General features: G+C 46.4%; 2 protein-coding genes across 50 annotated transcripts in view; both read right to left on the reverse strand.

Moving 5' to 3' along the window:
- LOC138582666 (protocadherin gamma-C3-like) overlaps positions 1-22,944 on the reverse strand; it is a 1,158,828-nt gene that overhangs the window by 103,383 nt on the left and 1,032,501 nt on the right. Inside the window, exon 1 of one of the 49 annotated variants that reach the window (XM_069654143.1) lies at positions 7,186-9,709. The exons of 47 other annotated variants lie outside the window; for them this stretch is intronic. In XM_069654143.1, coding sequence (XP_069510244.1) covers positions 7,186-9,621 — 2,436 coding nt within the window. In that variant the 5' untranslated portion in view covers positions 9,622-9,709. Of the gene's footprint in view, positions 1-187; positions 407-7,185; positions 9,710-22,944 lie in introns of those variants that run through there. One more of the 49 variants, XM_069654190.1, reaches the window with a different exon arrangement.
- LOC138582668 (protocadherin gamma-C5-like) lies at positions 3,602-6,328 on the reverse strand. Its single transcript, XM_069654191.1, has one exon. The coding sequence runs from the start codon at positions 6,311-6,313 to the stop codon at positions 3,602-3,604; it is 2,712 nt and encodes a 903-aa protein (XP_069510292.1). The 5' UTR covers positions 6,314-6,328.

Here is a 22,944-nt window from a genome sequence, read left to right on the forward strand (position 1 = left end):
GCACTTAACTCGTTGCGCTATCTAAGCGCGTCGGCGGTCCTTTACTCCGCGTTCGTTTACTTATATGAAATGCCATGGAGAATCCAAATCTCTTAGTACATTTAACGCTCACAAGTACCGCGGAAAGACAGCACGGCATGTGCACATGGCTTCAATACAACATGCAAAGCACTAACGGGTGACTTACCTGCTCAGGCTGGACGTCCCTCTGCACCAGATCGGTCTTCCAGCAAACGGTCAGCAGATCCTTTGCTTGGACGGGGTCTTTCGGTGTCGAGGGGTGGCCTTGCATCAGATTCTGGACAGAACCGAGCCTCAGTGATGGTTTTAGGAGCCCACAGCTTCGTGGACTCGATGCATTTACTTGAGGGTATATTCTGCGTCCAGTGTTCAGGTCGTACATGAGAATTCCACGTATTGTACAGCTGTCTGTGCAGCTGCTAAAACGTTTCCAGTGGTTATGTGTATTTATCGACACAATACACCACACACTGCTCGCGGGCGAGCGCGCTGCAAGTGGATATGTAATCAAATATTATCAGATATGTCCATGCATTTTTCACGCACAGCCGCATATTTCGGGCTTTCCCGAAAGACGTGTCCGCTACTGGCATGAACGACGCGGCAGGCGGACAGCGCTGGCTCTCTGCGGTCTTGGCAGAGATTCAAATCTCCTTCGGGTATTTCATTGTCTGCACAGGCGGTTTCTGCAGAACGGGAAGCCTGGCGAATAGTGAGGAATGCAGAGCATGGAGAAGATTGCAAATAAGGCGGGAGTTCGCATCCTGATTACCAAGGTACCCACGGGCACAGTCCAAAGGGACTCAGAGTTGTGGGCCGTTGGGGTGTGGAGGAGGCGTTGAGGCTATATTGAGGTGGTGACGTGATGCAAGAACAACGAAAAAGACACACATTGTGTGGGGTGATGTAAATACAGATATAGCCAGAGATGTTTTGAATGAAGGTTGTGTCCGATTTTGGCCCACATTACGACCAGAAGCCAGGAAAGCAATGGGAAGAGGATGGCTTAGTAGACCTTTTTTTAGAGGCATAGCTGTGACACACCGTGAGGCATGAGATTAATGGCAGAACTAGTTTCCGAGTCTCCACGTGGGTTGTCCCACCAAAAACATTCCGTTTTCCTGGGATGAGCACTTTCCAAAATGGCTGCTGCAATCAGAACTGGTGTTTACCATGTGGGTCTTAAAACTGCTCATATTCGATATTTCTTGATACATTTCCCCTTTCTTAGCATAATCACTGTAATTGACACTGAAGTATCTTTCTGTGGTCGTAGCAGGTGTGTTTTTGAGGAACTGATTTGCCAGAAATTAATGGGCAAGTAGGTCTCGTTCATTTTAATTGTCATCTTCAATCCCCATCCGTAGAGCACACTGTCTTCCTTCCTTGGCCACTGAACCCAGCCATGGTCCTTATTTCTTGAAAGTAGAATCATAGAAACTGAGACCAATCTGCATTAAATCCCACCAATATGAAGTCTGGGATTCAGCATTTCAAACTACCTCCTTGGCTTGGGCTCAGGATAAGGTTCAGTTTCATCCATTGCAATCTCTGCTGTCACTTTTACTTGGATCAGAAGAGCATTGGAAGAGGCCTTGTCAAATATACTGACCCAACGGGGGAGATGCCACTCAAACCAGGGTGCAATGATGTAGGTGTTTGGAAGAGCTCCGACGTGGAGGGTTCTAATCTAGCATGCAAAGTGCCTCATTGCTCCCTGAAGGACAGCTCCTACTAAACTGTATGTCATCTGCTCCTCTAGATTAGGGAAGTTCCAAAACAAATTCTAGGCAATCTAGGGAATGTCCCAAAGAAAGTCTGCCATGTTCAGGGCACTTCACTCAAGGGCAACTCAGGCTTGAAACTCAGAGAGTGTGTTTCCACACCTTAAGCGAGCAGGGTTTGAAATTGCCAGAAGCTGGGAGGTATGAGCTATTTCACTCCTGGTTATAGCCAAGGGGAGGCTTGTTAGTTTGAAACCAACTACCAGGAGCTACTTTTGACTCCTGTGGCAAGTGGTGCCATACAAACCTAGCTATGTGATAGTAAGTGTTTATGTTTGGGAATGTATATCGAGGAGAATAAAGAACTCGCCTAAGGGGCATTTAGAGCATATTGAATAATATAAAATTGACAAAAAGCTAGAGTTTGCATCTTGTACCGTTAGATTTGCTGTACGCTACATACTATCTCCTGGTTCGACACAAGTAGTTCCTGCTTTTTGCTCCTGGTGAACAAATCCCAACTTTGACCCCCGAGTGAGACTCGTACACCAGGTGTATTTTAATTATTGTTTTTCAAATTGAAGAATAACAGAGTAATCCCAAAATATCTCTGAGAGTTAACTTGCTATCCGTATATTTCAGTGACCAGACAAAACAGCAGAGAGTTCCATCAAATCTACCAGGGGCAGCCCAGGCAAGAGCTATAGCCACTTGTACTCGCTACCATCTCCATTTTCTGCTTTCATTTTGAAATACGCAGAGACAGACCTGTTCCTAGACCTTCGCCGAGACACAGTTACCGTGTCTATTCCTAGATCCGGGGCAATATTCCCTGCCACATTCACCGGCTCAGACTCCTCCTTACCACAATCTCAGCCATCAGCCCTTGCCATCTCCCCTTTCACACCACCCATCTCCGAATACGACTGAGTGAATACACATCCTGCAGATATCAATAGCAGGTAAGCATACACTCCATAAGGGGCAACAGTCAATGTGCGACTGTCCTCACATCACAGTAGCTGATTGGCTGAGAGACGTGCCATTTCCAAGCCAAAGGAGGTGGCCCTTCCAAGCGCTGAAAAGAACACAAGCCTCATGCTTAATTCACTTGCAGATTTAGTCAGCATATTCAGAACGACTTTTTAACACAAGACCACCCTTTCTCACTTACAATACCCTACAATATTCAACGATATCTTGGACATTTAGTTTCAGGACCCATCCATTTACATTCAATAAACGTCAGAGACTAATGCGCAATATATAATAAGGCATATTTAGGACGTCTGCGTTACAACGAGCTCCACATAACGATCTACTATAAATCACCTACTAGGAAACGTTACCCAGCAGCCCCTGCACAAGCAGCAATATATAAGATCAGCCAATAAGAAAAAGGTACAAAAATACAGACTAATCAGTATGCACAGCAACATTAATGCTGGCCTGACTTTTATTAAATTATCACAAAACCTGGCAATACATTCTGGAGGAGAACGTGAGTTTACATGTTCATCCATGTTCATCCAGCCTGTGTAGTGTGTTTGGTGGACAAACTGAAACCAATTTCCGTTTGGATCCTTAGGTAGAGATGCATGCCAACTACGCCGAAATGCACATCAAGCAACAGCCAAACACTTAACACGAGCAGATCCATTGCATGGACGAATATACACCTATATGACCGCTTCAAAAACTCATGAGTTATGCTTACTTTCAATATCGGACAAAATGGCAGATGGCGCCATGACATTCATTTTCACTGTTTGAAACACACAGTTACTCTCACCCGTTTCAGGCAGCTATGAGCGAATATGCATGAATGAATGAACAAACGAGGTTGAGTTCCTGCCCTAAAACCCTGACTGTGCCTGGGCTGCAGGGAGCATGCCCTTTGTTTCTAAGTTTAAGGCACTCGCCTCATTGGGTGCACTGGAGCAGCTGGGTTCAGGGAGCTGTGAGCTAGGGGGGCAGCTGGAGGGGCCCGTGGAGGATTTCATGAACATGAACTCGCTGATGTCTGAGACTGGTGAGATGCAGGACCTGCAAGGGGCGGAAGGGACATTCCCAGTAGAGCTCACTTGCACCCCGATTACAGCATGGCCCAAACTGTGGTGCAGCTGGACATGCTCTATGAAGGGTGTGGCTTGGTTAATTGGCTTCCTCTGCCGTTTCAAGCAGCAATTGCTACAATTACCTGCTTTTCTATTCCCAGAGCACCCGATTCCAAGACTCACTAATCCAATGAAAGCAATGACCGATATGATAGCCAATGAAATGATCAGATACACTGTTAAACTGGGGAATTTCTCTTTCTGGGGTGGCGTGTCATACAATCCCTGGAAGACCTCCAGGCCATTGTCTTCTATTGCTATGAGAACAGTTACAGAGGTCGATAGAGAGGGTTCCCCAGAGTCTTTAATCATTACAATGAGCTCTTGGATGGGGGCATCTTGGTCATGGAGAGCACGCGTTGTCCGGATCTCTCCAGTTCTCAAACTCACGCTGAATAGTTTGGGATCTGTAGACTGGAGCAGATGGTAGGACACCCATGCATTCCGACCAGCATCTGGGTCAACCGCAGTTATTTTGGTCACTAACTTCTTTGCTCCAATTGAGCGTGGGATTCGGCAACGTATATCTGAATCCTTACCCACAGCAGGTGACAAAATTATAGGGACATTGTCATTTAGATCCAAGATGAATACATGTACAGTGGTTCTACGAGTGAGCGGCGGCGACCCGGCATCTGTCACTTCAACTTTGAACCGGAAGTAGCTTATCTTCTCATAGTCAAAAGGAAGCTCTGCGTAGACTAGTCCATTCATCGAGTTGATATACACTGGGAAGGCCGTAGTATCAGAGTTGTCACCGGGCCCTCGTAATATCGAATATGAAAGGAGGGCATTCTGGCCTAGGTCTGGGTCAAGTGCAGACACTGTGCACAGAAGTTCCCCCACCTTGTTGTTCTCCTTCAGGAACACCTCATACGAGGGCCGAATGAACTGTGGAGGGTTGTCATTAACATCAGACACCACAACCGAGAGCTGTTTCTCTACTGAGAGGGGCGGATTCCCAAGGTCTGTGGCAGTGATGGTGAAATTATACTGGGGAATGCTTTCACGGTCCAACTGGTTTTTAGTGATCAGAGAATACTGGTGATCAGAATCCTTTCTGAGCATAAAAGGAAGGTTGCTTGATAAATAGCACCGGACCTTTCCATTTTGGCCAGAGTCTCTGTCTTTGATATATATCACTGCTACCACAGTTCCAGGAGGAGAGTCTTCAGCTATGGACATAGCAAAAGAGGCAAGAGTTATCTCCGGCCTGTTGTCATTTACATCCACAATCTCAACCAAGACGGTACAATGCTCCTCCATCGGAGGGGAACCCTTATCCTTAGCTTCAATATCAATCTCATATAGGCTCACGTCTTCAAAATCGAGATCTCTTGCAACTCTGATTTCTCCGCTTTGACTATTGATGGTAAAGATACTTAGTAAATCATCTGAGTTGTGGCTACCAAAGGAGTATTCTACTTCACCATTCGAACCCTCATCCGAGTCAGTAGCATTCAGTGTAATGACGAGGACACCTTTGGAAGCATTCTCTACTAAACGGGCTGTGTATGAGGGTTTGTCAAAGACAGGGTGATTGTCATTGAAATCTAAAACATTTACAGTGATGTTCAAGGTGCTGGATCTACGAGCAAAGCCTCCATCTTCAGCACTCAACACAAGATGGTGGACGGCCCTCTGCTCCCTGTCCAGGGCCCTCTCAAGCACCAGCTCTGGGAATTTGTTGCCATCTGCCCGCGTCTTGACCTTGAGTGAGAAGTTCTCGTTGGGGCTCAGATGGTAAGTCTGTAAGGAATTAGAGCCTGTATCTGGATCCTGGGCGTTCTGGACCTGGAAGCGCACACCAGGTGAGGCCAGCTCGTTCACGTTCAGAGTAAAGTCGCTGCTCTGGAACCTGGGCGGGTTGTCGTTCACATCCAAGATCTCCACTTCGATGCTGTACACCTCCACCGGGTTCTCAATGGCCAGCTTCAGGTTCAGCAGGCAGTGGGGGCTCTGCCCACAGAGCTGCTCTCTGTCAATCCTGTCATTGACTGTGATCACGCCAGTGTTCACATTGACCGAGAAGTACTGGGAGTCGGAGTCAGAGAGCACCTGCAGGTGTGCAGCCGTCAGCTTGGCCACATCTGTGCCCAGGTCCTTGGCAATGTTCCCCACGAAGGCTCCACGCTTCAGCTCCTCGGGGATGGAGTAGTGCATCTGTGCATCGCAAAAGCCGTAAAGCGCGCAGAAGGGAAGCAGACGCAGTGCTGCAGCCATCACGGCAGCCCGTGTCCCCGGCTCTGAAATCATGCTGCAATCCCTGGGCCACCGCAGACGGATGGGAGAACACACATGAAAATACGTCCAATTACAGCAGATCCGGGCTGCGGGGCTGTGAATGGAAAGGGAAACAATATCAGACGGTGGGCTGTGTGGGATTTTTCGCGCAGGCAGATGCTGAGGTGTCTCTGGCTGGCAACAGAGGGGGAGAAGGAGGAGGGACATATTTTGCTGATCGCCAGCAGCAAGTCATTGGTTGCCGAAGCTTTCTCTTTCAGCCAATCGCTTTTTGCTCTCCTAGGAGTAGACACCGGCACTAGCGCCTGCCTTGCAAGGTTCCAGCATACAGCGGGCGCAGGCTGCAATCAGCGCCATACAGCAGAAGGGGTTGCTTCAATCGGGGGCAGCCTTTGAAATGCAATGCAGCAGCCGCGTGCCAGGGGGATGGTTCTCAGGCGTGGATGCTGCATATCAAAGGCTTGGAATCTTCGCTCCACCTTTCGCTTGGCAGCCTCTTTCCCTTTAAGCGCTACTAAATGAGGCATGTTAATATCGCTGAGGAAAATGCGCGTTAAATAGATATACGGTCCGATTTACAAAAACGTCTTAACATGGGAAAGTCCCATTGAAAACATATTTTTGTAAATCAAGTCCTGAGTGTGTTGATCAGGAAACATAGCATTGCAATTGCACTTCAAATTACACACAACTGGATGCTTTTTCTTAGTTGTCATATAAACAATTCATTGCTGCTGAAGTACAAGCTGTTAGGCTCTGATGCATCCAATTGTTGGCACACGCCTCTGGGTAGATGAAGCCTGTTTGCTAACAAACTGCAATACATATGTGCAAAGTTACCCAGTGCGCCAACGCTTTTTGTTCAACGAGTGGGTGTGTACTTGTTTTGAATTTTAAAAGACTGCAGCAGCAGTAATGTACGAGAACCCTATTACAGGCCAAACCAGAATATGCACACATCGCCTACTACTGCACACATTTGTAATCCCATGCATAGCTTACGCAACAGGTAAGCAATGGACACTGGCATTCCTTTAGAACGCCACTGTACCCAGCATTATTACCAGTGGGACAAATACCTGCTCATACTCCGTTGGTCCATGTGTGCCAGGCAACAGAGTGTGGGACCCATTCACCGTGTCTTTGAGCTGAGGGAAGTTCAGAGGTCTCAGAATATCAGAATCCCCCCGCTCCGAAACCACAAGGACACGAGTTCTGTAGGGCTGGCTCAGAGGGTCAGATGGACCCAAACAAACCTCCACATATTTCAAGGTGCCGTCTTTGTCAAGCTGAAGACTTCGTTGGGATGGCATTGAAAAGACCGCAGACTGCTTCTTTGCTGGGCAACACAGGGAGCTGCCAAAGTAGTCTCCTTTCCTAAGGCACTTGGCGAATATTATGCCAAATGTAACAAGTGCAACCAGACTAATTACCACCAGAGAGATGATCAGGTATTGGGTCACTTTAGACTTATCCGCATGTGCAAGAAAATCGTGGGATCGAGGCATGCTCTCATACTTGATATCGGCCAAGGTGATAAGAAGAGTAACGGTGGTTGACAAAGCTGGTTGGCCATTGTCTTTGATGAGGATGACCAGGCTCTGCTCAGGGGCATCAGTGTCCTTAAACTGGCGAGTAGTTTGGATTTCTCCTGTATGTGGAGCTATCCGAAACAAAGAACTCTCTGTAGACTGGAGAAGACTGTACGAGAGCCAGGCGTTGTGACCGGAATCGGGATCCACAGCTGATACTTTGCTGATCAAGTAACCCCGAGGGACATCTTGCGGGATGTTTTGTAGTGCAACAAGCTCCTTCGAGGTCACTGGATACAAGACAGATGGGGCATTGTCGTTCTGGTCCACAACAAACAGATAGACTGTGGCACTGCTGTTGAGTTTAGGGGAACCAGCATCTTCCACCATCACAGAAATATGCAACACCTGGATGGATTCATAGTCAAGTGATCGCTGGACATAAATAGCACCACTGAGGGGATTCATGTAAACAAACGAAGGCACTAGAAGGCCTGCTGCTGTATAACTTGCTGTGATCGAATAAGTGAGAAGTGCATTGTCTCCTTCATCCGGATCAGAGGCTGAGAGCGTGCATATACAAGCGCCTGGGTCATTGTTTTCGGCTATGTGGGCAGTGTAGGCCAGCTTTGAGAAACGTGGTGGGTTGTCATTCACATCTGAGATGTTGATGGAGAAAGTGGTCTGTGTGTGCAATGTTGGGGTGCCCATATCTGTTACAGTCAGTTCAAGAGAAAATTGGGAATGCTGCTCCCTGTCCAAAATGTCGGATGTGACCAAAGAGTAGTGGTTCTCGAAAGACTCAATCTGGAATGGCAGATTTGGGGAGAGCTCTATACGCACTTCTCCATTGAGACCTGAATCGTGATCTGCGACTTGGAACATCCCCACTGCAGTGCCCACTGGAGTGTTTTCTGGGACCGATGGTGCAAGTGAATTTAGCAGAATAACTGGGGCATTGTCATTGAGGTCCTCTATAGTCACGTGAACAACACACCGCCCCTCCAGTTCGGGCAACCCGTGATCCTTGGCTCTGACATACAGTTCGTAAAAGCTGGAGTCTTCAAAATCTACTGTGCCTCGAGTGCGAATCTCTCCAGAAAGCGGGTTGAGGCTGAACATGTTTTGCGCTGACTCTAAATTATGTTCATCAAAAGCGTACTCCACGTCTCCATTGGGACCATCATCATGGTCAGTAGCACTGAGTGTGATAAGCAGAGTGTCTGTTGGACAGTTTTCTGTTAGAGCGACCTTGTACACAGAGTGCTCAAAGGCAGGAGCATGGTCGTTGACGTCCAGAACGCTTACAGTTATGCGGGTAATCCCCGATTTGGCAGGTTGGCCACCATCAAATGCGGTTAATACCAAGTGATGTTCTGCTTGCTCTTCTCGATCTAGAAGTTTATCTAGAACCAGTTCTGGCAGAAGGGTGCCATCTTTACGATGCTTTAAGCTCAATGAAAAGTATGGTGTTGGGTTTAGTCTGTATCCCTTGATAGTGTTGACGCCCACATCCGGGTCTTGGGCACTCTCCAGAGGAAAACGCGTGCCTGGTGTAGTTAGTAATTCAGTAATCCTTACAAGGCGAGAAGCAGTGGGAAAGTTGGGAGCATTGTCGTTTTGATCCAGAACTTGCACCTCTAGGCGGAAGAGCTGCAGTGGGTTCTCAGCGAGCACTTCTTCGGACAGCACACAGCTTGCGCTAGAGCCACACAGGCTTTCTCGGTCTATAGTTTCATTCACCAGCAGGGCGCCGTCCACTGTGCTCAGCACAAAGTACCTCCTGCCTGTCTGAGATCCCAGCCTCAGCCGGCGCTCAGACGCGTCTCCCACGCCAAGATCCCGAGCCACATTCCCCACGGCTGTTCCCGGGTCTGTCTCCTCCAGGACTGAATAGTGAAGCTGCCCGGCCACCCAGCCCCAGTGACAGATAAAACACAGCATGTGCCATCCTGGCGCCCGCCGGGTGACACTGGGCAACATTTGCAGGAAGGGACGACCCAAACGTGCCGTTTCTGCTGGTGATCTGTTGTGTAGTCCCACACTGTGCTGTCAGTCCCAGAGCTGCCAAACCGGTCCAGCGGGGCTGTGCGGAGTAGGAGTTGGGAGCAGCTCCCGGCTTTGTTAATGCTGCTGCTCTCCACGGTCCTGGCTGCTGCTGGGAGGGGAGTAGGACGAGGCACCGGCTCAGGGGAGGTGCATACAACTATCTCAAACTCGCCCGGGATTGGAGGGCAGCCTCGCACTTCTCAGCCAACGGCGAGGCACGCTTTAAGTCACCGGCAGAACTTAATGATTTCAGGACAACCGAATCCCACCTCGCAGAACTGGATGGAGCATTGTCAGGCCAGAGCAGAATTCTAAAACAAGTCCCATATAGAGCACGTGCAGGCGAGTACAGAACTTTATCTGAGTAAGAAGGGAAATGGCGGAAACAAGGGTACACCACACGCGGAACTTCTTCGAGGCCCTCATGGCATGCCGAGAAACATTAATAACCACGGTCGGCAGCGTCTGTGCACAGCGGCGGTCAGCCCTACCCAGGCCGCGCCCAGAGAGCAGCTGGCATGAAGTGCGAAGATGGGGCTGTAAATAGCGCGCCTTCAAAGGTTTTCCTCCAACGCAGATCGGGCACTTTCAACAACAGGTGTGTGCTTTGCATACACAGTTTGATATTGCGATACGGAGTTCCCAGGACACGTAGGTTCCACTCGCGATTGGATGATAGCAACTCCTATTAAAAAGCCGAGTATCACATCACGAGTTCTGGTCCTTGTAACTCGCTTGCTTCTCATATTGAAAAATATTTACCGTAGCTCCACCCGGTCCATTTAGCATTCTCGCCGAGAAAACCACCTATAAACTCGCTGGCACGTCCGGCTTCTGTAACAAGCTTACCAGAAAAACGACCACCATACAGTGAACGCAGAACTTCGCTTCCAACTAGAGACAGCACGGGGACGGTGCAGCGCCCCACCTGCCGGGTGCGCATGGTGCAGTGCCGCACCTGCCAGATCTGCACGGTGCCACACCGCACCGGCCAGGTCTGCAAGGTGCCACGCCTCACCTGCCAGGTCTGCAAGGTGCCACGCATCACCTGCCAGGTTTGCAAGGTGCCACGCCTCACCCGCCAGTTCTGCAAGGTGCCACGCCTCAACCGCCAGGTCGGTGCGGTGCAATGCCTGAACCGCCAGGTCTGCGCGGCGCCACGCCGCACCTGCCAGGATTGGACCACTCCGCCGGAGCAGGACAGCAACTCACCACAGAGTCCCAGTCCTCGATTTGGGGGAAGCCTTTTAGGGCATATTCACCGTCAGCGACGCCTGCATACCCGACCCAGGAGCTCCTTCAGCTTCAGAAAATCTGCGTATTATCAGCACCTTATGTGGTTAGATGGGAGCATGGGCGGGACTGCTCTTCCAATTGAAATGTATGGAGTGGATGGAACAGATTGAATGGATGGAACAGATGAAGTGGATAGAACGGATGAAGTGGATGGATCCGATAGAGTGGAAAGAACGGATAGAGTGGATAGAGTGGATAGAACGGATAGAGTGGATAGAGTGGATAGAACCGATAGAGTGGATGGAAAGGATAGAGTGGATGGAAAGGATAGAGTGGATGGAACGGATAGAATGGATGTAACGGACAGAATGGATGGAACGCTTAGAGTGGATGGATCAGATGAGTGGATGGAACAGATGAGGTGGATGAAACGTATGAAGTGGATGAAACAGACATAAAGGAAAGTAGATGCAACGGATGAATTAAATGGATTGGAGTAGATGAAAAGAATATAGTGGATAAAGGATAGTGTGGATGGAATGGATGGAGTGAATGAAAAAAGATGGAAAAAGAAGGGAAAAGGATGGAAAGAAAGGAACGGATGGAGCGGATATATCTCTTTACCGCTATTTATGCTATGTATATGCTATGTTCCTGTATCCCGATGTTATCTGTATCACATGTTTATCCTATCCATCCTGTCGCTTTATGTATGCATGCTGCTATGTACGCCCTCTGTCCTGCTCTCGTGCTTCGTCAAAGGCGCTTTACTGATATCCACCATATCACACTACTACGCTTACTCTCTCCTATACACCATCATTCAACTAGAACACAGATATACTACCCATGCACCATACAACACTCTCCCCCTCTACTGACTCTACGGACTTGAACTGCGGTTCCCGAGGGCTTTCAACCTACCAGCGCTTTGAGGTCATACCAATGATACATAAGGCGCTATATAAATGCCAAGTAACATAACATAACATAACATAACATGCAAGCTTTCGCTCTTAATACAAAGCGCATTAAGCTTACCATGTGCATATTTGTTGTACCTTGGACTAGAGTTGCTCCTTTATTGCAAAAGAGTACTATTTTGTTCCCCCACAGATGGGTCGTGATTACAACTCTCTCTATAGTTCCTTCAATATGGTATTTGTGTCAACACAAAGCATCCTTCAGTTGGTAAAGATGTAATATCAACTTTTAATAGGCTTGTCTACAAATGTTCCCTTGCAACTCAAATATTGTACACACTTTTCTTTCACTTAACATGCAATGTCTTTCTGCACAGTGGGAACAATTCAAACTTCAGCTACATTAGAGTTAATAGCCATAATCCTGGGCGTCCTGACGAAGGCTTGGCTTGAAACTAAATGGCCCTCAACGCAAACCTGAAACTTCTAAGCACTTAAATACTATTTGTTGGAGATTTATTAGAATATCTATTTTGGTCGTGTTGTTTGGTATGTTCTCTCTCTTTATTTTTTAAAGTACCATCTATAAAATGTTTGTGTTCACAAAATATGTTTGATATGTTTCAACAATAGTTGCTTATTGCATTAATTCTTAAAATATATTGTGTATTACAAAAGGAACTTTTCTTTCACTAGTTTATTTACCCACTGTCCCTTTTAGCATTCAAATTATTTCGAGAGTTGTAGCTTTCGATTACTTTTCTGTATATGTGCGTGTATCACTATCAGCAATGGTTGCAGTATAGGCAAAACTGAAATTGTCAGTTGTGAGATATAGTTGGTCTGTGAGCTACAGGGAGATATGGGGGAAGACCAAAGGCAGTTCTTCTTAAGATCCCTAATGCCCCAGAGTACACAACTCTTAATATCCTAAAATAATGAGTTTTCTAAGAGCACCTGGTTCACTATTCAGAAGCAAGTCCAGCGGAAGGCAAATGGGGGCTAGTTCATATTACAACATAGCATATAGATGCAATGGGTGGGTTAAAAGAGTATCTCACTCCTTCAACCTTCTCAACAATAGCTGTAGTGAGTTGCTTCTCCTAAACACAATCCGCCACAAATCTTGCATCCTTCATTGTCATGGTCTGGATGCAGGCAATATAAGCACTTGAGGTGCTAATCCTCGGTGTAGACACTCCGTATTTCACACTTCGCGCAGAGCTTGAAAAGACTCAGTTTTCCTCCGGCATCAAGGTGCAAAGCAGGCCCAAATCTGGGCCTTCCGAAAACTAGAAGAGAAGATCTGCGCTGAAATCGAGTCTTTGCCGACAACGGGTCCCTGCTGCCGGTAGTCAAACGACGGTTGGCAATGGAGAAAAAAACGGAAAAACCCTAAACCTTATCCAAAAAAACTTGAAATAGCAAAAAACTCAAAAGAGCAAGATGAGAGGACTCCCAACACGGAAACGTGCAGTACAAATCTGAAGATGGCCGCCATGGGTGGAGCTAAGGGAGATGAATGTCATTGGATGTGGGTCGTATGACCGTCAGACCGTCATTGGATGGGAGAGGTATGACCCAAAGGACAGTGATTGGTTATAGAGGAGAAATGCATTCAGGCTAAAGCAAAACTGCTTTTCTTTTTATGGAGGATTCCCAGCCTGACGACGGGGAATATTGATGAGAATCTGAATCCGTGCTAGACCCCATGCTGGAGAACAGTATTAACATTATTTAAATAGTGTCAGTAGGGCAGTGGGTCATTTGGGGTGGATGGGAACAATGCATGTGTGAGGGGTTGCATCAAAGAGAGAGGAATTGATTTTCGGGGTAGAGGGTATACGAGTGGGAGAAGGCGGGAAGTCACACAGATGAGGGGATTAATTAGTAACAGAAAGAAGGGCTTGGTATCTGAGGGGAATTGATGGCGACTAGTGAGAGATACAGTCAGCCAGGTAGCGTGAGGCAAGTTTGTGTATGCATTTAAAGACAAGGCATGTTTAAAGGCAGTAATTGTACAGGGATTGATATGGAGAACATAGGTTGGTGAAGATTTAGGAAGGTTCAAGAGGATGCAGGTGGGAAAGTTAAGAACTTTGTCAAAAGGGACAAATGGATAGCATTTGAGACCAAGAAGAAGGCTCATGATGTAGTATAGTTGGCTGAAAACTATAATGAGATTACATTTTAGTTCACTGTGAAGTGAAAGATGGACAGATCTTAATGGCGCCTAGAATGCTAAATTGATGGATTGATATTGATGCCAAAGAGTATCCCTGGGATTTGAGCCCCGGTTGACTGGGTGAGATGATCAGACGGCAAAATGAGAAGGGTAGATGTGGATTGGTGTTAGGGACAGGGCGAATTATCACATCTGTTCAGAGGTGTTGAGCATTAGTCACTGTATGTAATCCTGTAACCAATGGTAGAGAGACAGCCAATAATGTGCGGTAAAGGTTCTGGGGTGGAGGTGGGGGATGGAGAACAATATTCAAGCTCATTGGCAAAGAGATGATAGCAGAAGGTAACGGTTGAGATGGTTTTGCTGAGTGAGGATGTGTATTGTTTGAACAGGAGAAGGCCAAGGACAAATACTTTGGAATCCCTATTGGGAGTTGGTTAGTGGTGGAGAGGCCAGTGTTGATGAGATGGAAAAAGGGTTGAGGGTTGTCAGTCAGGTAGGAGGTGTTACACATGATGACCTTCTTGTTAAAGCCAAGATTACAAGAGAGAGTAAAGAGGAGAGACAGATGGCCAACAGTGTTAAGGGCAGTAAAGTGCTAGGGAAATAAAAGTAGAGGAGGAACATCAGCGAGGATCAGTTGGGGGTGGGGGGCATGGGTAATAGCCATATGGGTGGCATGTCTGCTCTGGAACCCAAACTGGAGTGGGTCACCATGTTTGTCATCACATGGCTTGGTGGTAATGCAATTGGATATCACACATTCCAACATTTCTACGTAGAAAGTGATACAAGAGACAGGTGATAGTTGGCTGGGTCGTTGGGGCAGCAGAGGGCTTTTTTAGGATGGGTATGACAGTAGCCAGCTTGAAACATAACGGGAACATTCCAGCAGACAGGAGCAGGTAAAAGATAGGGGATAATAAAGAGTGCAAAATATGACTTTCTGAACTACAGAGGTAGATAAGAGGACAGACTGAATTGATAAAAGAATGGGCACCAGTTCAGTCAGGGTTGTGACTGGGGGGAATTAGTTAGGGGGGGGCAAGTCAGGAACAGAAAAGAGGATAAGGTTGAGTGTTGGTGAAGAAAAGTGAGGAATAGGTGAAAGAGGAAGGAGGGTAGTGAGGGCGTCTTGTAGTTTTCAGATTCTTTTGGACACATAACAAGTTAAGTCAGCAGATGAGAGGGAGGTGGGACAATAGCAGGATTCAGTGTGGGCAGGTGCAGATTGGCTGGTCACAGATATCTTTGGAGGATGGAGGAAGAGAGACAATATGAGGTTGGTAAAGTAAGTGGACTTGGCAGAGTCTAGTGGAGTGAAAGGAGTAAACAATTCCTTGGAGGAAACTGTATCTGGAAGAAATGCCTATGAGGCCCAGCACATTTTGGCTGTGTGTTGGTTTATCATGGAGAGAGACCAGAGAATGATCAGAGATAGTGGAGCATCACTGAAGTTTAGTTATATATGCTAAGCTTAAGTCTCCCAGGATTGTGGCAAAGGCGTTGGCAGGAATTTATACCAATAAGGTATCAAGGTCATGAAACAAAAGAAGGTGTCAGCGGGCTAGTAGAGAACGAGGGTAGTAAGAGGGTTTGATGCAAGGATTCAGGTGCAATGATTTTGAATGTATCGGGTGTAACAGCTTAATGGGGAATGTGAACGGGTATGGTGATTTTATTGATCAAGAAGCCAACCCTGCCACCTTTTTTTTTTAGCTTTTAGATGCTATGAAGTGCTAAACTTCACTTTCTCGACAGTGTCCAGACAAAGGGCCTTTATTCACCATACAAATAGTACTGTGATAAACCTGAGGTGTTTCTCCCAGGTTATTCCCGGGGATCCTTTGTTCAGGTGGCCAGGGGAGGGCCATCTCTCTTGAATCCCAACCCTGGGAGCGGACGAGCGAGGGAAGATCACCTGGGTAGGGGGTCCTTGGGGACTATGGGAGACACGCCGTTGGGCGAGACATGGTATTCCTCCTGTTCTGATACACCCCTACCTGACATCCCCTCAGTTGTCATGGGATATTGTAAACAGAGTCCCATCATACCCCAGAACCTTTCTGTAAGGAAAAGGCGAAACCATCAGGGAAAACAACCGCTGGGGTCTCCTGGCAGTGCCACACCAGAGTTCCTCCCCTGGGCGAAGCAGGGCAAGACCAGGTCTCTGAAGGGCAGGCAGTGAGACTCTGACCTTAATACACATCCCCATTGAATATCCTGCAGCTCCCAAAGTCATGGGATGCCGTTTCGGGGAGCTTTAAAGTGGGAGAAATATACACCATAATGCATTCTGGGACTGGAAGTCCAAAACTGGTTCTTTGTGAAAACTGAGAGGGGTCTGAGCACTGCTGAGGGAGACCTTTGAGTAAATCATTAAGGAGGGAGAACCCTAAGAACTTTTGGGAAGAGGGTGGGAACACGGAGAGGACCCCGGAAAGCCACAGTGCATAAAAAGATGTCTTGAGAGCCCGGAGAAGAACATGAAGCTAAGATGCCGATTCAGAGCGAGAGAGAGGCAGTGGCATGGCGAGGGAGCGGTATCTCGAGGCAGCAGGTGAGTTGAGAGATTGTGCAAGGCCGAGCTGTGTTGAACAAAGGTTGCCAGTAGCGAGGGTGTCACTGATGAATGATTGGTGAAACCGCGAGTGAGGTAATCCAGATACAAGTGGAACATTAGGGAAGACAGGAAGAAAAATCCCCTTTTCTACATGATAGCAGAGTAGTCCAGCACCATGTGGGTGCCCAGTCGAAAGATCTCTGCCATGAATGTATACTGCAAACAGAACTTTTGAAATTGGGTAGAAAGATCAAAGTGGCCCTGTGAGGGTTTAAGAAAAATCCCTAGCACAATCGAAAGTCTTCAATCCCAAGAAATAACCAAGAGAATGAAAGATAGGCTTGCGCCCGGTCGAGGGGTGCCTGCAACAGTGACAAACAGTATTGAAGTTACTCAAGTCAAAGAACATTACGAACGAGGGGGGGCCTACTGTGTCTACGAAAGCAAAGGGAGTCTGAACACTGCTAAGGGAGACACCGGGGTGGATGATCCATCCGATATGTGCTACAAGAGAAAGGAAGAGACCTTTAAGCTGTTAGATCTTTTTGCTTGCAAAGACTTTCTTCGAGCGAGAGACTATTTGTGCTGTTAAGAGACTGTCTTAGAAGGTCCTGCCATGCCTTAGAGGCTGCCTCCTCATTCTAAGAGAAGCCAGAGTGTGTTATAGAGTCCGACTGCTCTACCTTACCCTGTGCTGAAAACATGGGGATGGGAACTTTATTGCTCTACCATTCTGACATATTATTTTGGACACTGTTATTTTTGCATTTTATACCATTTTCACATGTTGTTGTATTTAGAGGTAAGGATTGGCAAAAGGTTTATTAGTATAGGCCCTTTTTATTTTGACAAGACACCACTAGGACTGTGTTATTATTATTTGATGGTCGTAGCTTGCTCCCATCTGTAGATATTGGATTAGATGCTCTCTCAGGGAAGACCTCTTTGGTCATTGTGACTGTACCTGTGTTTTCAGCAAGTAGTCAACCACAGTTCTCTCTGAAAATACTCATCCAAAAGTGTACAGGAGTGCCTTTAACCATAATTTAGGATATTGGTGTGCCAGCTTTGGAAAACTTAACACACACAGTTTGTTGTTGACAAAGGGCCCATTAGCTTTGACCAACTCAGAACTTTAAATTGATGTTTTTATAGTGAGGAGATTAGCTCATAGAAAAAGCTAGTCAATCAGAAATTAATCTCAACAGAAACATGATACCATGGCAAGGCACTTTCCAGAGAAGCGTACCTATACAATTATGATGTGTCCTTTTTAAAAAAAATATTGTCCATATGTCTCCTAAATGACAGGTGTCAACTTCCAGTGTGTGCAAGGGAACCATTCAGTGACATCAGTAGCTCTAGTTACATCCGAGGTAGGGTGTTTAACATGCACCTGGTAAAATCTTTACCCCTTGAAACCCATGCCTTCACTTCCAGGAACGAGGTGGTTGATCAGGAAGTCTAGCCTGCCATCATTTTTCGACTGATAGGCTTTTAGATGCTCTGCAGTGCAAATCCTCACTTACTGGGGAGTGTCCCGGCATCATGGATTCATTTGACACCAGGACAGCAGCCAATGTGGTTGACCATGCTTTAAACAATAGTCGGCTAAGAGACAAGCTCCTCAGTCACTAAAAGAAACACGAGGGTTTCCAAACAACATGCAACAGCGCTCCTCATCAGAGTAGTCTTCTTTACAGACAAACCCCTGCAAGCTAAACAGTTCTGAAAGCACTCCAAATAGATGGAGCTTCAAGTGGGATGTCAGGAGATGGCAGTTCTTGTGCAAAATAATCTATGCATGCTTTCAGATTAAATAAGCCTCTTTTTGGCAAGACCTCTAAGGTCAGCAAAGGGAGAGGGGTTCACGTTGCATGCACCATATTTGTGACTGAAGGAGCTGCAAAAGTGGCGCAATGTTGCAATTTTATATGTATCCAGAGTAGTTAAGGAGAATGGGATAGGTGTTACATTAAGTGTTACTTTGTGTTCAAGTTGATATAGTTAGGATTTGAACGGGCGCAGCAAGATAAAATGTGGAAATCACCTATTAAAAATAAATACAAACTGGGCATGTTGTGTCACAAGGCACCTGGTACCTGGGTGACGAGGACCTTCACAATGAGCATGCGAGAAAGGAGATTTGTTATGAAGAAACCACTGTAAAAGGACACTCTATTTTTAAACATGCAAGCACACTGATATACATACATGGGGAATTTACAAATCTATATGCAAGGTGCTCTGGTCACGGCACAGAATCTGCTCTGCTTGACCTAAAAAAAAACAAATAGACGAAATCAAGGGTGTAGGCAAGCCTGCTTTACTCCTCCTCCTGGACCCATCAGCTACATTTGACCTAGTAGACATAAGACCCTGTGTTGTCACCTTACCTCTGCAGCCCACTTCTCTCCCAAAGCTACAGCGTGGATCACCACTTTCCTAGAAGGTAGAGCCATGAGAGTGTTCTCAGACCAGGCCCGCGTAGCCCCAGCCACCATCCACTGCAGAATCCCACAGGGCTACTGTATCTCTCCCACTCTCTACAACCTTTTCACTAAGCATTTATTTGACATCCTAGACTCCATTGGCAGATCATACACCAACTATGCTGATGACACCCAAATCCTCCTCCCACTCTCTTGTAAACATGAAACTGACACTAAGGCCATCAATGCAATCTACTCCATGGCGGCCACCAGTCTCTGCCTCAATGGAGAAAAGACGGAAATCCTCCTAGTAGGTCCACATGAAACCCTAAAAAAATGTTTTTTTTAAATTTACCAGACAATACACCTCCTTCACAAGCGACAACATTCAGATCCCTGTCTCTTCCTCGGTAAAGACCTTAGGAGTCTACCTTGATGCCATCCTATTCATGTCACGTCAAGTCAGCGCCATCGCTTCCTCAGCGGCTTATTACTCTAAGTTGATAAACGCAGCCAGACCATTTTTAGAACTGCCTCACTATCGCCAGGGCAATAATAGGCTCAAAACTGGACTATTGCAACGTCCTCTTTGCTGACACTTCCGTAAAAAACATAAGGAAACAAGTTATCCAAAAGAACGCACTTCGAGCTGCCCTCAACGTACCCAAAAGAGAACACATCTCTGCAGCTAGACGCAAAGCCCACTGGCTCCCCATCAAAGAGCACATTCAATTCAAAACCCTCGCCATCACTCACAAGTGCATCTCTCACACAGCCCCCCCACCCCCTTACCTTTCTCCGAAACCAGTCAGTGGGTTCCTCCAGACCTATTAGAACTGCAGAGTTTAACCAATTTATTTTATTTGTATTTATTTATTTATATAGCGCCAAACAGCCTTTGGGCACTGTGGCACTGTTACAGAGGTAGGTAAATTGCTTAGTTACAGTGGTACAAACAATGGGAATTGTTACAGTGGTACAAGCATAGTTATAATGGCAAGTACAGAGTAAGGTTACGTAGTTACAGTGGTAGGGCCATGGCAAGACAAGTGTACACACTACATAGAATGTGCTCGGAGTAGGGAAAGAGGGGGGTGCAGAGGTTAGCGTAACAGCCACGGTTTGAGGGCTTTGCGGAATGCCGTGTGGAAAGGTTCATTTCTGAGGGTAAGAGGTAGGGTATGCCATTGTCTGGTAACAATGAAGGGGAAGCTAGCACCACCTGCTTTGGCACGTTTGAGCCTGGGGCTGATGAGTCGGTGGGAGTATCAAATGGAAACAGTGGCTAATTGTTAATGGAAACAATCAGGAAGGGGTATTGGTTGCGTGACCTGTAATGGGTGGACTGTGTGGTCCGACAACTGCGCCTAGACCGAGTGCCCTACAAGCAGAAAGACAGTGAAAGTATGCATAAAGAATCTTGTGTTTTTCAACAGCCTTATATGTGAATTTGAAGTCAAGAAACAGAACTACCTAAGTGATCCGGTAAAAAATATTGATATCAAAGAGTTGGGAAGTGTCCCAAGGAACTGTGTTATTTTTGAAAGCTGGAATGTTTTGAACTCTTGGGGAAGAGAACCCCAATATGTTGTGAACTGTTTTGAACTTGGGCAAGTGGAAGCGGATCATAATTCAAGGGCTGGAAGAAGCTCTGAACTTTCTTTTGAACACTATTTATTTTGATGGTGACATCACTACACAATGTATACAGTTAGTGGTGAGGGCAAGTATTTGTTTTGGACACAGAGAGACATTTGATTTGGATTTGCTGACCCAGACTATCCTTAGATTTCATTAGGTAGTGAAATGCCACCTTAGCATACGCAAGTTAGGCCTTACTCCATCCTGCATTTTAAGTTAAATAAAATCTTTGAGAACACATTTCAATCTGTTTTTGTTTACTCCATGATGCCTTCACACTAAGGAGGCCTAATTAAATTCTTACAAGTGTCATAATCCACCCAATATTTTTTACACATGTGTATAAGGAAGAGCGGGGCTTCCTTTCTCTCTACAAGCAAAGAGAAGTGAAAATAGAGGTGGCCTTTAAAATGTCTAGAGGCGTGAAGGATGATGGTACAGGGAAAAGATAAGAAAGAAAGGTGGCCAATATTTTAAAGTTCTGTGCATAGAAGCATGCCGATAGATATATTTTAAATAGTAAGTTCTGTAGGAGAGTAAACACACGGAATGAACAAAAATCTCTGGGAAGAAAGTAATCATTTCCAATAAAACCCATAATGGAAGTACCCAAGGCAGTTGCCTGCACCATACTCGAGGCTATCCCCAATTGTACCATTAAAGAACACAATAGCCCTCGAAAGTAAAAACATTACAAAGAGGTAGCATGGCTTTTATCTAAAACTAACAAAAAGTACCCCTACTCTGCATGGGTAGTGTAGACAAACATTATAACACACCCAGCAACTGTTGAAAATCAATGATCCTGTAGATAGCTTAACCGAATCGCTTATTGCTTGATGAAAACTGCACTGAGAATGGGCACATGTGGCTGTCTGACATACCCATATTTCAGGAAACTGGTGGCATTTTTGTGTATGCCCAGACCTCAGCCTCAAAGTGAAACAGTTCCAGGGCGTGTTCAACAGCAACTTCTATGAGCAACACACATTGAGAGCAACTGGGCTTTAAGGGGGCTGGGAAGAGGACAGGAAACCTCCAAAAACAGTCCCCAAGCCAGGGTGCTGCCACATTCCTTCAGTTCACCAAGAGTAAGCACCTGGTGCAATTTCAACATAAAAAGCCTGCAAACGTGCCCTGGTGACTTGAGGTTGAGACGTAGTGGTTAACATGCAGTGAACTAAACAGACTCAGGGAAGCCACCTGCCTTCTAAAGAAGGACAACCAGCACCTGACTCCCAAGCACTAACTCTCGCCAAATGAGCATATATGACTGGTAGATTGCCATCAATTTATTGTTAGGGTGTTATCATAAATAAGATAAGCAGGCATGTAGTGTGCTCTGAAGAGTTGCCGTCTCGTCTTCAGTCACTGCGACAGATAGGTCAGATTAAATCATGTTATTGTTCTTATGTTCCCAAAATGCTCTTTGATTTTATTCAAAGCACCAAGTAGCTTACATTGGTACTATTTGTCCTCCTCTCCTTTCACAAAGGTGCTCTCATGAGCGATTTCAGGGCTGGTTGGACATGCTTGTGGGCTCTGTGACGCAGCTGTGTGGGGCACAGATTATAATGGAGATGCTTCCTTGAAGGGTGCAAAACATGACCCCACACCTTAACCTTCCACAGGCATATTCCCTGCCCCCACCAAAGAGCTGAAAGCAGGGTAAAACATGTCAAGGATAAGTTAACTCCTTGAGCTCTGTCATTGGCCACAAAAGTACTTATGACGTAACACAGCCTTTAGTCTGGGAAGATTGGTGCCTCTATAAGGAATATGTGCATAACATTAGCCCTTCCTTGTAGGGGATTAATAACGACAGATCACCCGACAGGCAAACTGAGGGGGACCCGACACCGTACATGAGCACTTAAAGATATAAGGCACACTGGGCCTTGGTAATTTATTTACTGATTAAGGCGATTTACTCGTTGAATTAATGATTTATTTAGAAACTGAACCAAATGGAGTTTCGCTTACAGTATGCAGACAGGACCACATGACACAAAATCCATGTTTGCAGGACCTCATGATGTTTTCTTTGCTTATGGAGGATGGCCCTCTTCTAAGCCACATGCCACCCCTTTAAACCACGACCAGAGCCATTTGGGCCCTGCCCTATTCCAGAGCCCCCCTCGACTGCTACGTCCCTCTGAAAGCACTGGTGAGCCGGCTCCACAGAAGCGCGTTCTCTCTATCTTCTCATTCAGACACACAACCCTGCCTCTTGGATTCACTTAAACATAGTGCTCACTACGATCTTGGCCCAAGCTT

Source organism: Ambystoma mexicanum, chromosome 3q (assembly GCF_040938575.1).
Source record: "Ambystoma mexicanum isolate Mex_15411 chromosome 3q, UKY_AmexF1_1, whole genome shotgun sequence".
Taxonomy (NCBI): domain Eukaryota; kingdom Metazoa; phylum Chordata; class Amphibia; order Caudata; family Ambystomatidae; genus Ambystoma; species Ambystoma mexicanum.

Coding starts and splice junctions, on each gene's coding strand:
- LOC138582668 (XM_069654191.1), bottom strand. CDS start 6,313: ATGTCCCTCCTCCTTCTCCCCCTCTGTTGCCAGCCAGAGACACCTCAG.